The 17,698-nt window shown below is 37.3% G+C and overlaps 1 protein-coding gene across 1 annotated transcript in view; it reads right to left on the bottom strand.

Moving 5' to 3' along the window:
* The window catches only part of SRBD1 (S1 RNA binding domain 1), a 221,763-nt gene that overhangs the window by 24,914 nt on the left and 179,151 nt on the right, over window positions 1–17,698 (bottom strand). Inside the window, exons 17-18 of the mRNA XM_050754732.1 lie at window positions 5,340–5,446; window positions 3,930–4,106 (exon numbers count right to left, since the gene is read on the bottom strand). Of these exons, the coding sequence (XP_050610689.1) occupies window positions 3,930–4,106; window positions 5,340–5,446 (284 nt within the window). The remainder of the gene's footprint in view (window positions 1–3,929; window positions 4,107–5,339; window positions 5,447–17,698) is intronic.

The following is a 17,698-nucleotide window of genomic DNA, read 5'->3' as shown; positions in this document are numbered from 1 at the left end:
GAACAGGATGAACAAAAAAAGACTCATACTTGGCTAAGCGCAGTGGCTGACGCCTGTAATCCCAACACTTTGGGAGGCCAAGGCAGGCAGATCACCTGAGGTCATGAGTTCAAGACCAGCCTGGCCAACATGATGAAACCCTGTCTCTACTAAACATTTAAAAATTAGCTGGTTGTGGTGGTGCATGCCTGTAGTCCCAGCTACTTGGGAGGCTGTGGCAGGAGAATCGCTTAAACCTGGGAAGCAGAGGTTGCAGTGAGCTGAGATCTTGCCATCGCATTCCAGTTTGGGCAACAGAGGGACAGACTGTCTCAAAAAAAAGAAAAGAAAAAGACTCATACTTGACGTATCATGGATAAACTTTACAATATAAATAATTTTTAAAATTCTAAAAGGCTTTCAAGAAAGAAAATTAAAACATTACTTAAAAAGGATCTGGAATCAGGCTAGCATCAGATTTCTCATTGGCAAACATCAGATGTCAGAACATAGTGGAACAGTATCTTAAAAGTTCTGAGAGAAAATGATTTTGAATTTAGAATCACATACCTAGTCAAATTAGCATTTGAGTAAGAGGGCAAATTGAAATCGTTTGCAGGTATGTAAGGACTTAAGTATAACCCATACGACCTCTCTAAAAAGAATTTCTTAAGGATTAATTCTAGCAAAAACCAATAAATCGAAGAAAAATGATAATATGAATTACAAGAAACCGTGTAGAAACCACAAAAACTGATTAAGTAAATGCTAGTGAATGATGTAAATATATATACATTATGTGTATATACACACATACAGTATGTGTATATATGTTAAAATATACATCTATAAAAATACATATTTTTATATAGAGAGGAGTGTGTATAGTGTATGTGTATATTATATACACATATACACATGCATATGGTGTATACATGTATATGTACACACGCATAGTGTGTATATGTACAGACACATGCATAGTGTATATGTACAGACAGATGCATATAGTGTGTGTCTATGCAAAGACACATATAGTGTGTGTATATGTACAGACACATGCATATAGTGTGTGTATATGTCACAGATGCATATAGTGTGTGTATATGTGAAGATGCATATAGGGTGTGTATATGTACAGACAGACGCATATAGTGTGTGTATATGTACAGACAGACGCATATTGTGTGTGTATATGTAAAGATGCATATAGTGTGTGTATGAGGGGAGGGGAGGGGAGGGGAGGGGAGGGGAGGGGAGGGGAGGGGAGGGGAGAGGAGAGGAGAGGAGAGGAGAGGAGAGGAGAGGTGAGGAGAGGAGAGGAGGGGAGAGGAGAGGAGAGGAGAGGAGAGGGGAGGGGAGGAGAGGAGAGGAGAGGAGGAGAGGAGAGGAGAGGGGAGGAGAGTACTGAAACTAAAATCCCAGGTCGTCTTATCATGAGAGGTAGACAGAGTTGAAGAGAGAAAGATTGGGAAGGATACTGTTTCTAGTCGTCTCTAAGAGGGTAGAGACACCTATTAACTCCAGAGGTCAGTCCAAAACAAATTTAAGGATGATCATCAGAAGAACAGAAGATGTGCAACTTTGAAATCACTAAGGAGAGATAAAGATGAGATGAGATAACAAGGAAACAGAAAACTTATTAACTGATAAATCTAATAAATAGCCTAAAAGGAAAAGAAGAATCAGAAAGCATGATGGAGGCAAAATACATAGGAAGAATAAGCCCAAACATATAAATAAATACAACAAATGTGAATGTATTAATATCAGATTGAGTAAAACCATGAAATCTAGCTATATGTTTCTAAGAGCCACATCAAAAATGTCATAGAAAGTATAAAAATTAGAAAAAAAAAAACCAGGCATATTTTGAAAAGGCAAATATAGTAACATTGCTAGCAAATAAATTTCAAGCAAAAAACATTAAATGTGGTAGCAATATTCCATTCTGAATAAACCTATGAACTATTCAGGAGATGTAACAGTCACAAATCTTCAAGTACCTAATTATCAGCTGGAAAAATACAAGGCTTTAAAACAAGCTCAATATTCATCAATAAGACACTGATTAGACTAAATTATAGCTCATCCATACAATTAAATATTATGCAGACAATATAAAGAATAAAAAGTTAGATATCTATATGTAATAATTTGGAAAGAGATCCAGAAGACTGAAACAAATAAAGCAAGTTTCAAATAGTTGCAGAGCCTGATCCCTTGTGTATACATTTTTAAAAAAATAAACATATACAAACAAGGTGACATAACTGTAAATTTACTTTCTGGAAGCAACATATAAGAAACTTTTTCAAGTGAGACTTGAGAGGCGTCTTTGACTTTTTGTTCCTTTTTTATACTGTGAGTTTTTTTGGTGCTTTTGGGGTTTGTCTGTTTTTGAGATAGATAGGATCTTGCTCTGTCTCCAGGCTGGAGTGCAGTGGCATGATCTTGGCTCACTGCAACCTCCACCTCCTGGGTTCGAGTAGTTCTCCTGTCTCAGCCTCCTGGGTAGCTGGGATTACAGGTGAGCACCACCACACACAGCTAATTTTTGTATTTTTAGTAGAAACAGGGTTTCGCCATGTTGGCCAGGCTGGTCACAAACTCCTGACCTCAGGTGATCAACCGCTCCTGGCCTATGCTGTGTTTTCTAAACAAGTGTTCAAAGAACATGTAAACTAACAAAAACAGAATCATTTTATCTTCAATTTTTTTCAGTGCTGGCTTCTAGGTTTCATGATCTATTTAGAAAGAATTTCCATCACTCTAATGCTCTGCAATATTTCCCCATGTTTTCTTCTGGTGCTTTTACAGTTTTACTTTTTTTTTTGCATTTAAGTCTATGATAAACCTGTAATGTATTTGGGCACAGGAGTGAGAAGTGGGACTATAGCTTCCTTCACACACATTGAATTACTGACAGTTGTCATAATATCACTTGTTAGATAATTAATCAATTTTACTCTACCATTTGAAATGTCACCTTTACTATAAACTAAATTCTAACTATGTTTTGGTGGATTTCAGACTTTATTCTGTGCTATTCCTACATCAAAAGCAAACTGTTTAATTACCACAGCTTTATAATATATTCTAGTGAGGCTTAATCAGTCTTTTCCAGAATAAAGGTTATCTTACTCTATTATAATTTTGTCAAAAGAAAAAAGTACATATGAATTAACCAGGTAGTCCCAAAGTAGTAGACACGTAAATGTTCTTTCATGATTATACCACGCTAAGAAGTTTATCTAACAAGCTTTTGTGCTTTCAGGATTAGAAAGTAAAGAAATTTAGCTCTTGATACACACAACTGATAATCAACGCTTTGATCCATTTTCAGTGAGGAGGGAGTGGGGAAACATATCTATGCTTAGGGAACAGCTATGTCAATATAAAGTGGTCACTTTGAAGTCACCATTGTCACCTCATCTTGTACCAGTCCTTCCTATTTGCTATGCTCCAACTGTGTGCGCCTTTCCCTCATTTCCTGAATACATCAAAGTTGGTCCTGTCTTAGGACTGTGCACACTTAGTGTTCACTTTGCCTGGAATGCTTTCTTTCTGATACTTGGGTGGCATTTCATTCAAAACTCTGCTCAAATAAGTTTTCAAAAAATAACGAATCTAAAGTAGTTGTATTACTCCCCTAAGACAGTGTCACATATCCCTGCTTCAATTTTTATAGCACTTCTTGCCTTCTGAAACTACTAATTTTACTAGTTTGCTTATTGTCTGTATTACACGTTAAAATACAACTCCATGAGAATGCAGAATTTGCTGACTTGCTCACTGCTGTATTCCCAATGCCTGCCAAAGGACACTCAACACATATTGAATGAAGGCATGCAATGGACACTTAGAATTTACACTAATCAGTAGTAGGATAGGTAACAGTAACAAGAGAGGAGGTTGACAATAGAATCAAAGTGTATACTTATAATCACCTGCAAAATGTTCGGATATAATCCTGGTTGATTCTGATGAAGCCAGCACACTGTTGGAAGGATTTTGGACCCAGTCCTTTCACTTTCTTCAGCTGTTCTCGGTTGATAAAGGGTCCATTTTTCTCACGCCATTCAATAATATTTTTGGCTCTGTTGGCATTGAGTCCTGCAATATGCCTAAGGAAAAAAAAAAAAAAGGCAAACTGAAAAGAAGATATCATCTGAAAAGACAATGATATAAAACATTTGGATCATAAAAACAACTGCAATGACATATCCTCATATGTATAAGTTAAGTTAATCCAAAGGGGAGTCAAAAAAAGAAAACCAGAGGAAAAAAAAGAGTTGTGCAAGAGGAAAGAAAAAAAAAAAAAAGACAAAACCAATAGCTGTCATAAAGATGCTGGTAAGCTGGCTAACACTGATGCAAGAAAAAAATGTTCCTCACAGTTTTTCTATATATTCATATTCCTTATGTTTCTGGATAAAGTAATAATTTTGCCTATTTTTTTCAGCATACATACAAAGTGAGTTAGAAGAAGTTATAATAGCTACAACTGTGTTGTACTACCTTTTTTGCATGTTAGCCTGTTCTCAGTAATATAGAGCTGAACTATAGAAAGGTCCTTATCTATAATTGTCATGGTTAGTATAAATTATATATAAAAACTATATTAGGTAGTTTCCTTGGTGTTAAAAGATTATTTCAGAGAATTTCAACTTTATTATGAAATTCCATATATGAAATTATGAAATGTTTGTAGCTGTGTTAGAAAATCAACAACTTAAAATGTAAGGGATAGTTTCTCCTATACCTGTTTCAGCGAAAAAGGTCCAGATCAGAGAATTTCATGCTGCATTAGCAGACTTGTGTAATAAATGCAAAACTGTGAACAAAAAAGCAGCTCTTCTAAAACCACGGGGGAAAAAAGATTATATAACATGTGATTATACTATGATAAAAATTTTGACAGGTTTCTTGTAGAATCAGGGTAAAAATACGGTAACCATACTTTGAACCCTCAGAATTTATCTTTTGGTTACTGCCAGGTTTGACAGATGCATGCAAGAGACTTAACTAGTGAAAAATCTCTACTCTCATGTGGTGGGAAACAGCTCTTTTCCATGTTAACCTTATTTAAATTCTATTAGCAACACTAATGCACTCAATGGTTACCATATGCTCTATGCTCTTCACTTTAGACCTGCAATATTAAAAATGATAATGTGAATTGTTATAATTCTTTTCTTACATGATGTCTTCCCCTCTGATTACTTAAAGCAATGTATAAACCCATAGATGTTCTATACTTGACAACTTTATACACGTGTTCCCTTCCTCTAGCCGAGTTTGGACTGGATAGCCAGTTAAACTCGATTCTGTGATCTTCAGCCACAGATGTGTCTCACCTTAACAAAACTTCTGAACAGATGTTAATGTCCACTCCCACAAAGCTGACACATTCTTCTACAACACTGTCCAGTGTTGCCTTGAGTAAAGTCTGGGATACGTCATGCTGAAAAGACAAAGATCAAATATCAAAAGTGAAGGAGATGTAGTTCTTGGACTATTCCATTACTCTGCCTACATTACTGGTGTTAGCTAACACACACCATGGTAAATTTCTTCATTCCTCTTAAACACACTGTTAGCAGACATAATTAAGCTGAAGTCAAGCCATCTATGGTTTCTTACTCTTTAAGCTATGCATATATGCCTAATTTGAATATCATAGTACCAGTATTTTTCCCTTGCCTAAAATTCTGCCCAGAGCAGTGGTTCTCAAACTTTAGCTTGCATTAAAATCACCTGTATGGCTTGGTAACACACCCACATCCAGATTTCTGATTCAGTAGGTCTAGGGTGGGGTCTAAGAATTTGCATTCTAACAATTTTCCGGATAATACTGTGGCTGCTAGATCAAAATGAGACATAGTCTCTATGATTCATGCATGGCCTTATAGTGTTATGGAGAAGAAAACATAAGTTATAATAGGAAGCAGTACAATAATAGTAAGACAGTAAATCAAACTTTTGTTTCATCAAATTCAAGATAGTACTGTTTATATGAAGCACCATTATTTTATACACCACTAAGGAAGAAAATAGTCAAACCATGACACATGCTTTCTTATTGCTTAAATTATTTATTTATTTTAAATAGTGAAAGAGCTCTTTAGACTTATTTAGAAACTGTAAGAACCATATATTATGTACAAATAAGAAAAACATAAGCAATCTAAACTGGCTAAGTTATTCCTAAAATTTCTTCACATTCAGTGTTCAATTCTTCTGATCACTTTTATATTCAAAATCATAGGTGTCAAGGTTTTCCATGTAGTATTGTTTTTATACTATCAAGATCCTTGATAATGTAGCATTTCTTAAAACAGCGATCCTCTGTTGTCTCTGGGACTTTCTTTCAAGCTTCAGATGCTCATTCTTACAAGCTTTGATGATAGTAGCACTATCTTAATCTTAACAGAGGGTATTAACAGAAGAGATTTTGGACAGTAACAAAACTCCTATTCTTTTCTCAAAGGTCCTTAAATGGTTTATTATTCAATGGTTTGTTAATTAAAACAACGAAAGGTGTGCAGTTCAGTCATGTCTCTAGGATTACCAACCAAGTTCATGTGGAAACTACACCATGATTTACCACAGGGACAACAGCAACTGTAGGACACTATTAAATGTAAGCTGCATTAAAATGTCAGAAAATGCGCATCTTACAATTGGTGAAATGCAATATTTTAAAGTATTTGTTGACTAATTGAAGCTAGGTTACAACAATTAATACACTTGATGTTACTCATAATTCTAAAATTAATGATCTGTGGGACAGCAGACTTCTCTTTACCAACGTCAACGAAAACAAGGAATATAATCTAGTAGAGTCCCCAAGTATTGTGCTTACATTATTACCATTTAATAACAGCAGAAGCTTTTGTTCTGGAAGACTGAAGGGTACAGGAGTACTTCTGTATTTCAGAGATAACTTATTGGTAACTAGCCAGGCCTCAGCTAAAAATTTTGGATGTCATTTAAAAAATCTAATAAGCAAGTATCACCATGAAAAAGATCACGAAGTAAAACCTAAGATCTTACCGAGAACTTGGTTACTCAGTTACTCTTGAGTCACAGCTTTTAAGAAGCTAGTCTTTTGTCTAAGCAGATGAAAAGCAGCAAAATGAAAAGGGAACTTTTTAAAATGAGAGGGTAGGAGATAGAATGACAATATAAAGGCAAGCACAATGATAGCAACAAGAAAAAATATCTGAGGAACACAAAACTACAAACAAACCAGAAAAAGGAAGAGTAATTGTTGAGAGCCAATGGAATAAGGGAAACAAGTTGGTACAGTACTTCCAAGCACACCAGATGCTTAGGACAGTTAAATGAGTAAGCTACAGTCTCTGCAGCAGATTATTTTGGTTGCCTATCCTAACCTCTAGTTGTCAAACCCCTTCTCTTCCTTTCAAACAGAAGCCTAACGGTGTGTCTAGCATTTATCCCATTTCTGTAAGGCCATATGCTTTGGAAAAGCTGGTCCCACCTCCGATAGACAATGGTGACTGGTTAAAATCCATGTTTTTCAAACTGAGGGTTATGATCAATTAGTGGATCATAAAATTAAATCAGTGACTTGCCACTGGCATAAAAAAATGAAGGAATAGAATAAACCACATAGAGCATATTGCATATATCCTTAACATCGAATGAACAATAGGATGAACAATGCAGCCAATTGAGACTACCATGTGCGAGGAATACAACATAAATTGTTCAGGAATAGGTATTTGGTTCACTGATACCTCATTTGATCTTCTGACACAGATTTAATGAAGAGGTTAAAGAGTAACTCTGCAGAGTTATAAGCAAAGTATGTGAGAAGTTTATCTATTGGCAAAGTGCTGATTCCTTCACCAAGTTTAGTTACAAACTTTCAGTGCATTTTTCAGAAAGAATGTTATTGAGTATAAAATTTTTCAATTCTCAGCAACTGTAATATTTTAACTGATTTAATACAAGTGGTCCTTAAAATGAATCAATCTACATTTAGAAGAAAAAAAGACAGTGAAGTAAAACCTACAGAGGCAAGCTCAACTACCAGATTTGGAAGTGTTGACAGTGACAAAATTGAGAGAAAATGTTGACTTCAATCAGTAACCTTTGACTTGACTTGAGCCACGTTTTATATAGAAAATAATAACCATAAGACTTTAAAATAAGCTTGATTTAAAACATGGTTTTATAAATGTGCAAAACAATAAAAATGACTGACCCCAGATGTATTGTTGGTAATGATATTCTTGTAGATGACAGTGTTAAAATAAAACTTAAAACTTAAAAAACAAAATCACGTGGAACACCCCTACCACAGGGCTAAAATGAAAACAATGGAAAATACCAAATATTGATGTGAATGTGGAGCAACTGGAATGCTCAAACGATAAGTGCATCTTAGGTTACATATGCAAGGCAACGCAGTTTAATGGAGGATTTATTTTATATGGTTTAAATGTAACTTCACATAAAATTAAATCAGATATGTTTACACAATGCAAAAATGCATACTTGTTCCATATACTTTAAACCAGATACGTGGTAAGAGAAAAAATGGAAAATTACTAAGAACATCAAAATTGCCAAAACTGACTCAAGAAGAAATATAAAATCTGAACAAACCTATTAAGTACAGTTAATAAATAATCAAAAATCTCCCAACAAAAAAAAGTTCAGAACCATATGGTTTCATTGGTGAATTCTACCAAACATTTCAAGAACACCAATCCTTCTCAAACTCTTTCAAAAACAGAAGAGGAGCCAATAGTTCTTACCTATTCTATGAGGCCAGCATCACCCTGATACCAAACCCAAAGATACCTCAAGAAGAAAGAAACCTACAAATATTAATATTTCCTATGAATATCAGTTCAAAAATCCTCAACAAAATACTAATAAACTAAATCCAACAGCCTATTAAAAGGATTGACATACAAGACCTACATATAATGTATTCAGTATGTATGAACTTAAGAGCCAAACTCACATTGTTTTGATTTTAAAACAATCTCTCTTGACATTTTTAAATTTTAACTGTGAAATAATTTCAAATTTAGAAAAGGCATGCAAGAATAGTCCAAAAACTTTATTACCCTTCCTTCACATAAATACTTCAGTGTACAGTTCCAAATAACAAAAACATTGACTTACATACCCATAATACAATTATTAAAATTAGACAACATACTGATGTAATAATATCACCTAACATTCAACCCATGCTCAAATCATCAATTTTCTCAATTTTTCTTTACAGCATTTTCTTCCCAATCCATAATTCAACCCAGGATGACATACTGCATTTAGTTGCCTCATACTTTGTGCTAGGCAGCTTCCAAGATGGTTCCCAAAGATCCTCAAATCCTGGTATTGATACACTTGTGGAATTCCCTCCCACTAAGTATAGACTAAGTATAGAATTCACTGATGAATCTCATCTGAATAAATTATTAAGATTATTTTACTACTCAAAATGTCCTGTTTGTGTAAAAAGGTATTTTTAATCTTGACTCAAAATTTGAAAAACACAGCTCAACCATGTACTATATATGCTCACAGCATTATCCTCATGCATTCCAGACTGAAAAAAATTCATGAACAGCCCATATCTATATATTAACTTACATCTGTTCTAAATTTTTGTATTTAGGTATTAAAAACCTATTTAAATATAAGTAAAATAGCATTTAACTTACAATGAGTAGTAAAGGTAAGCATTATTTTGAGAAACTTATTTTGAATTACATTTAATTGTGTAAGAAAGACATACATATGCCCAAACAGAAGTGATGTGTGATAAGTGCCCTTATCATGACGAAGTAAAATGTATTTCCTAGTGTGTCAAAATCAAAAGGTAGGAAAAACAATGGTCTAAACTAATCATGGTGGTCCCATTCTATTTATTCAATAATGGCAAATGAAATGTGAGGGTAAATCTGCCAGGTACTTCAGAAAAAGACTTCACTGCCCTAAAATAGAGTGAAAAAGAATTAGCCTTTTCTTCTTTTGATTCAAGTATGACTCCCAGTAATCACTGTATCATGTGATGGGACACGCTTGAAGAAAAGCTAACTTAGCGAGAATGGCAGGTAACATACGTTGAAAGACTGGTTCTTCATTGATATTCTTGAGGTTCTGAATTAACTAGTTCTGTACTCAGCCCCCCTGAGCATCTTGTAATAAAATTTTTTTATCATTTAATCAAGAATCAGAAATTTCCTTATTGTTCAGGCCACTTTGCGTAAGGATCTCTGATGTTTTTCTAATTGAAGCAGTCACTTTATTTAGGAGCTCAAAGTCAAGTGGCAAGACTGTGACAATGAAAACAATGACCATACTATCAAAACCCCTTGAGATTTTACTGTCAGGCATTGTTGTAAGGCTTTATAATAGCATGTAACCAAATCCTCACAATTCTAAAAAATGTACATATGACTTTATGCAGCATCTTCATATATAAGATTTTTTTCTAAGGAAATAGCAAGACACTTGCACAAAGGGGTGTGTATGTGTGTACAATCTAAATATCCACATAGAGATGACTCGTACAAATAAAGTGTGCAACAGCCCCACAATGAATAATTCTGATGCCATTAAAAAACACACAGTAGGGGGTGGCTGGCAAGATGGCCGAATAGGAACAACTCCAGTCTGCAGCTCCCAGCCAGATCAATGCAGAAGGCAGGTGATTCTGCATTTCCAACTGAGGTACCTGGCTCATCTCACTGGGACTGGTTAGATAGTGGGTACAGCCCGTGGAGGGCAAGCAGAAGCAGGGTGGAAAGCGCAAGGAGTCTGGGAACTCACCTGGAAAGTGCAAGGAGTCAGGGAACTCCCTCCCCCCCCCAGCCAAGGGAAGCTGTGAGGAACTGTGCTGTGAGGGACTGTGCCGTGAGGAACGGTACACTCTGGCCCAGATACTAAGCTTTTCCCATGGTCTTTGCAACCCACAGACCAGATTACCTTGGGTGCCTACCCCACCAGGGCCCTGCGTTTCAAGCACAAAACTGGGCAGCCATTTGGGCAACACTGAGCTAGTGGCAGGAGTTTTTTTTTTTTCATACCTCAGTGGTGTCTGGAATGCCAGTGAGCAGAACCAATCACTCCCCTGGAAAGGGGGCTGAAGTCAGGGAGCCAAGTGGTCTAGCTCAGTGGATCCCACCCCCATGTAGCTCAGCAAGCTAAGATCCACTGGATTGAAATTCTCGCTGCCAGCACAGCAGTCTGAAGTCAACCTGGGATGCTAGAGCTTGGTGGGGGGAGGGGCACCCATCATTACTGAGGCTTGAGTAGGCAGTTTTCCCTTCACAGTGTAAACAAAGCTGCAAGGAAGTCTGAACTAGGTGGAGCCCACAGCAACTCTGCAAAGCCACTGTAGCCATACTACCTCTCTAGATTCCTCCCCTCTGGGCAGGGCATCTCTGAAAGAAAGGCAGCAGGCCCAGTCAGGGGCTTATAGATAAAACTCCCATCTCCCTGGGACAGAGCACCTGGGGGGAAGGCGCAGCTGTGGGTGCAGCTTCAGCAGACTTAAATGTTCCTGCCTGCCGGCTCTGAAGAAAACAGCGGATCTCCCAGCACAGCTCTAGAGCTCTGCTAAGGGACAGACTGCCTCCTCAAGTGGGTCCCTGATCCCCATGCCTCCTGACTGGGAGACACCCTCAGCAGGAGTCAACAGACACCTCATACAGGAGAACTCCAGCTGGCATCTGGCAGGTGCCCCTCTGAGACGAAGCTTCCAGAGGAAGGAACGGGCAACAATCTTTGCTGTTCTGCAGCCTCCACTGGTGATACCCAGGCAAACAGGGTCTGGAGTGGACCTCCAGCAAACTCCAGAAGACCTGCAGCAGAGGGGCCTATTAGAAGGAAAACTAACAAACAAAGGAATAGCATCAACATCAACAAAAAGGACGTCCACACAAAATCCCCATCCAAAGGTCACCAACATCAAAGACCAAAGGTAGATAAATCCACAAAGATGAGGAAAAATCAGCACAAAAAGGCTGAAAATTCCAAAAACCAGAATGCCTCTTCTCCTCTAAAGGATCACAACCCCTCGCCAGCAAGGGAACAAAACTGGATGGAGAATTAATTTGATGAATTGACAGAAGTAGGCTTCAGAAGGTGAGTAATAACAAACTACTCTGAGCTAAAGGAGCATGTTCTAACCCAATACAAGGAAGCAAAGAATCCTGAAAAAAGGTTAGGGGAATTGCTAACTAAAGGAAAAATAAGCAAAGGTTGCAATCCTAGTCTCTAACCAGTTTAGAGAAGAACATAAATGACCTGATGAAGTTGAAAAACATAGCACGAGAACTTCATGAAGTGTACACAGTATCAATAGCTGAATCGATCAAGTGGAAGAAAGGATATTAACCTTAAATGTAAATGCGCTAAATGCCCCAATTAAAAGACATAGACTGGCAAATTGGATAAAGAGTCAAGACCCATCGGGGGGTGTGCTGTATTCAGGAGACCCATATCATGTGCAAAGACACACATAGGCTCAAAATAAAGGGATGGAGGAATATTTATCAAGGAAATGGAAAGGAAAAATAAGCAGGGGATGCAATCCTAGTCTCTAATAAAACAGATTTTAAACCAACAAAGATCAAAAAAGACAAAGAAGGGAATTACATAATGGTAAAGGGATCAATGCAACAAGAGCTAACTATCCTAAATATATATGCGCCCAATACTGGAGCACCCAGATTCACAAAGCAAGTTCCTAGAGATCTACAAAGAAATTTAGACTCCCACACAATAATAGTGGAAGACTTTAAAACCCCACTGTCAATATCAGACAGATCAATGAGACAGAAAATTAAAAAGGATATTCAGGACTTGAACTCAGCTCTGGACCAAGCAGACCTAATAGACATCTACAGAACTCTCCACCCCAAATCAACAGAATATACATTCTTCTCAGCACCACGTCGCACTTATTCTAAAATTGACCACATAATTGGAAGCACAACACTCCTCAGCAAATACTAAAGAACAGAAATCATAACAAACAGTCTCTCAGACTACAGTGCAATCAAATATAGAACTCAGGATTAAGAAACTCACTCAAAACCACACAACTACGTGGAAACCGAACAACCTGCTCCTGAATGACTACTGGATAAATAACGAAATTAAGGCAGAAATAAATAAGTTCTTTGAAACCAATGAGAACAAAGACACAACGTACCAGAATCTCTGGGACACAGCTAAAGCAGTGTTTAAAGGGAAATTTATAGCACTAAATGCCCACAGAAGAAAGCAGGAAAGATCTACAATTGACACCCTAACATCACAATTAAAAGAACTAGAGAAGCAACAGCAAACAAATTTAAAAGCTAGCAGAAGACAAGAAATAACTGAAGATCAGATCAGAACTGAAGGAGATACAGACACAAAAAAACTCTATTTAAAAAAAAAAAAAAGGAATCCAGGAGCTGGTTTTTTGAAGATTAACAAAACAGACCACTAGCCAGACTAATAAAGAAGAACAAAGAATCAAATAGACATAATAAAAAAATGATAAAGGGCATATCACCACTGATCCCACAGAAACACAAACTACCATCAGAGAATACTATAAACACCTTTATGCAAATAAACTAGAAAATCCAGAAGAAATGGATAAATTTCTGGACACATACACCCACCCGAGACTATACCAGGAAAAAGTCGAATCCCTAAATAGACCAATAACAAGTTCTGAAATTGAGGCAGTAATTAATAGCCTACCAAACAAAAAAAGCCCAGGACCAGATGGATTCACAGCCGAATTCTACTAGAGGTACAAGGAGGAGCTGGTACCATTCCTTCTGAAACCATTCCAAACAACAGAAAAAGAGCGACTCCTCCCTAACTCATTTAATGAGGCCAGCATCATCCTGATACCAAAACCTGGCAGAAACACTACAAAAAAAGAAAATTTCAGGCCAATATCCCTGATGAACATCGATGTGAAAACCCTGAATAAAATACTGGCAAGCCGATTCCAGCAGCACATCAAAAAGCTTATCCACTAAGATCAAGTTGGCTTCATCTCTGGGATGTAAGGCTGGTTCAACAAACACAAATCAATAAACGTAATCCATCACATAAACAGAACCAATAACAAAAACATGATTATCTCAATAGATGCAGAAAAGGCCTATGATAAAATTCAACACCCCTTCATGCTAAAAACTCTCAATAAACTAGGTATTGATGGGACATATCTCAAAATAATAAGAGCTATTTATGACAAACACACAGCCAATATCATACTGAATGGGCAAAAGCCGGAAACACTCCCTTTGAAAGCCAGCACAAGACATGTATGCCCTCTCTCACCACTCCTATTCAACATAGTATTGGAAGTTTTGGCAGGGCAATCAGGCAAGAGAAAGAAATAAAGGGTATTCAAATAGGAACAGAGGAAGTCAAATTGTCTGTCTGCAGATGATATGACTGTATATTTAGAATGTCCCATCGTCTCAGCCCAAAATCTCCTTGAGCTGATAAGCAACTTCAGCAAAGTCTCATGATACAAAATCAATGTGCAAAAATCACAAGCATCCCTATACACCAATAATAGACAAACAGAGAGCCAAATCAAATGAACTCCCACTCACAATTGCTACAAAGAGATTAAAATACCTAGGAATACAACTTACAAGGGATGTGAAGGACCTCTTCAAGGAGAACTACAAACCACTGCTCAAGGAAATAAGAGAGGGCACAAACAAATGGAAAAAACATTCCATGCTCATGGACAGGAGGAATCAATATTGTGAAAATGGCCATACTGTCCAAAGTAATTTATAGATTCTATGCTATCCCCATCAAGCTACCACTGACTTTCTTCAAAAAATTAGGAAAAAACTACTTTAAATTTCATATGGAACCAAAAAGGAACCCGTATAGCAAAGACAATCCTAAGCAAAAAGAACAAAGCTGGAGGCATCATGCTACCTGACTTCAAACTATACTACAAGACTACAGTAACCAAAACAGCATGGTACTGGTAGCAAAACAAATATATAGACCAATGGAACAGAAAAGAGGCCTCAGCTATAATGTCACACATCTACAACCATCTGATCTTTGATAAACCGGACAAAAACAAGCAATGGGGAAAGGATTCCCTACTTAATAAATGGTGTTGGGAAAACTGGCTAGCCATATGCAGAAAACTGAAATGGGACCCCTTCCTTACATCTTATACAAAAATTAACTCAAGATGAATTAAAGACTTAAATGTAAGACCTAAAACCATAAGAACCCTAGAAGAAAACCTAGGCAATACCATTCAGGACACAGGCATGAGCAAAGACTTCATGACTAAAACACCAAAAGCAATGACAACAAAAGCATAAATTGGCAAATGGGATCTAACTAAACTAAAGAGCTCCTGCACAGGAAAAGAAGCTATCATCAGAGTGAACAGGCAACCTACAGAATGGGAGAAAAATTCTGCAATCTATCCATCTGACAAAGGGCTAATATCCAGAATCTACAGGGAACTTAAACAAATTTACAAGAAAAAAACCACCCCATCAAAAAGTGGGTGAAGGATATGAACAGATACTTCTCAAAAGAAGACATTTATGCAGCCAACAAACATATGAAAAAAAGCTCATCATCACTGGTCATTAGAGAAACACGTATCAAAACCACGAGATACAATCTCACGCCAGTTAGAATGGTGATCATTAAGTTAGGAAACAGCAGATGCTGGAGAGGATGTGGAGAAATTGGAACACTTCAACACTGTTGGTGGGAGTGTAAATTAGTTCAACCATTGTGGAAGACAGTGTGGTGATTCCTCAAGGATCTAGAACCAGAAATACCATTTGACCCAGCAATCCCATTACTGGGTACATACTCAAAGACTACTATAAAGACACATGCACACGTATGTTTATTGCAGCACTATTCACAATAGCAAAGACTTGGAACCAACCCAAATGCCCATCAATTATAGACTGGATAAAGAAAATGTGGCACATATACACCATGGAATACTATGCTGCCATAAAAAAAGAACGAATTCATGTCCTTTGCAGGGACATGAAGCTGGAAGCCATCATTCTCAGCAAACTAACACAGGAACAGAAAACCAAACACCGCATGTTCTCACTCATAAATGGGAGTTGAACAATGAGAACACATGGACATAGGGAGGGGAATGTCACACACTGGGGCCTGTCAGGGGGTGGAAGGTTAGGGGAGGGATAGCATTAGGAGAAATACCTAATGTAGATGATGGGTTGATGGGTGCAGCAAACCACTATGGCACATGTATACCTATGTATCAAACCTGCATGTTCTGTACATGTATTCCAGAACTTAAAGTGTAATAGAAAACAAAAACAAAACAGTAGACCAGTTACTTCACCAAAACATCCCACAAGAAAAAAGGTCCAAGTTAACACACTGAATTTAGAAGTTTTAAAAACTCCTTTAGCAGCTATGTATGTAATAGAAACTTCTGTAAGCACTGCCATCAGGTCAGCTGTAAATATAAACTTTGCCTACATTCTTCCCCAATTTTTTGCTTAGGAAAGTACTAAAGAGTTAACCTATTTCTTTTCTTTTCTTTTTTTTTTTTTTTTGAGATGAAGTCTCACCCTGTCGCCCAGGCTGGAGTGCAGAGGCACGATCTTGGCTCACCACAACCTCCACCTCCCGGGTTCAAGCGATTCTCCTGCCTCAGCCTCCTGAGTAGCTGGGATTACATGCATATGCCACCATGCCCAGCTAATGTTGTGTTTTTAGTAGAGATGGGGTTTCTCCATGTTGGTCAGGCTGGTCTTCAACTCCCAACCTCAGGTGATCCACCCACCTCAGCCTCCCAAAGTGCTGGGATTACAGGTGTGAGCCACCACGCCCGGCCAACACTATTTTCTAAAACTAAAATCGTATCTATTTGGTGGAAGGAATACTGAACAAAATCCCATATTGTTTCCATAATAATGTCTTTGACATTAAAGCAGAGGCATTCGTTTGCCATTCTAAAAACATTTCTAAGCAACTATTTTGTATCAGACACTGTGCAAGTTGGGCTATGTGTTCAAAGTATAGAAAAAATCATATGTATTCCATGGTCTTCAAAAAGCTCCATTTAGATTTGCTGAAAGCTGAGTTGTAACACATCACTCTACTGGCAGTAACTGGTACAAGAAGCAAGAGGGTCCCAGGACTAACAGTGCCAATAATCCCTAAGGACTTCATGCCAGGAAAAATGAACTGTTCCATTTATAAATAGAAGTTACCCAACTCTGAATTTTTGGGCAAGTTATTTGAATTGTATCAACAGTCTCTCTTTCGAATTCAAGGAAATCCTGGGACATTATATTTTTATTAAAATTTATGAGATTTTTACAAAGGAATATAAGTGATCACTTATGCTAGTCAGCTTTTGTTCTAAGGTCAGAATTCCCAAAAAATAAAACTTTATTATTCTACCACAAACTTCTGGAAAACCTGCTCAAACTGCTGTGTTTTATTTTGACCTGAAGGACTAAAACTGTCTAACAACTATTATTTTTTTTAAAGTCCTTCCAGATGAAACACTGTGGACTACAGTTTCTAGAGCAACAAAATTTCACTTTACATTCCCCATACTAAACTTGAAGTTTTTCCCAAAGTGGTTTTCTAGTGCAATATTCTTGAGTCTTTATTTTACTCAGTGATCATCATCCACTCACATGTCTCTTCC

Source organism: Macaca thibetana, chromosome 13 (genome assembly GCF_024542745.1).
Source record: "Macaca thibetana thibetana isolate TM-01 chromosome 13, ASM2454274v1, whole genome shotgun sequence".
Taxonomy (NCBI): Eukaryota; Metazoa; Chordata; class Mammalia; order Primates; family Cercopithecidae; genus Macaca; species Macaca thibetana.
The sequence above is the reverse complement of the archived record's forward strand: the minus strand, read 5'-3'. Positions and strand labels throughout refer to the sequence as shown.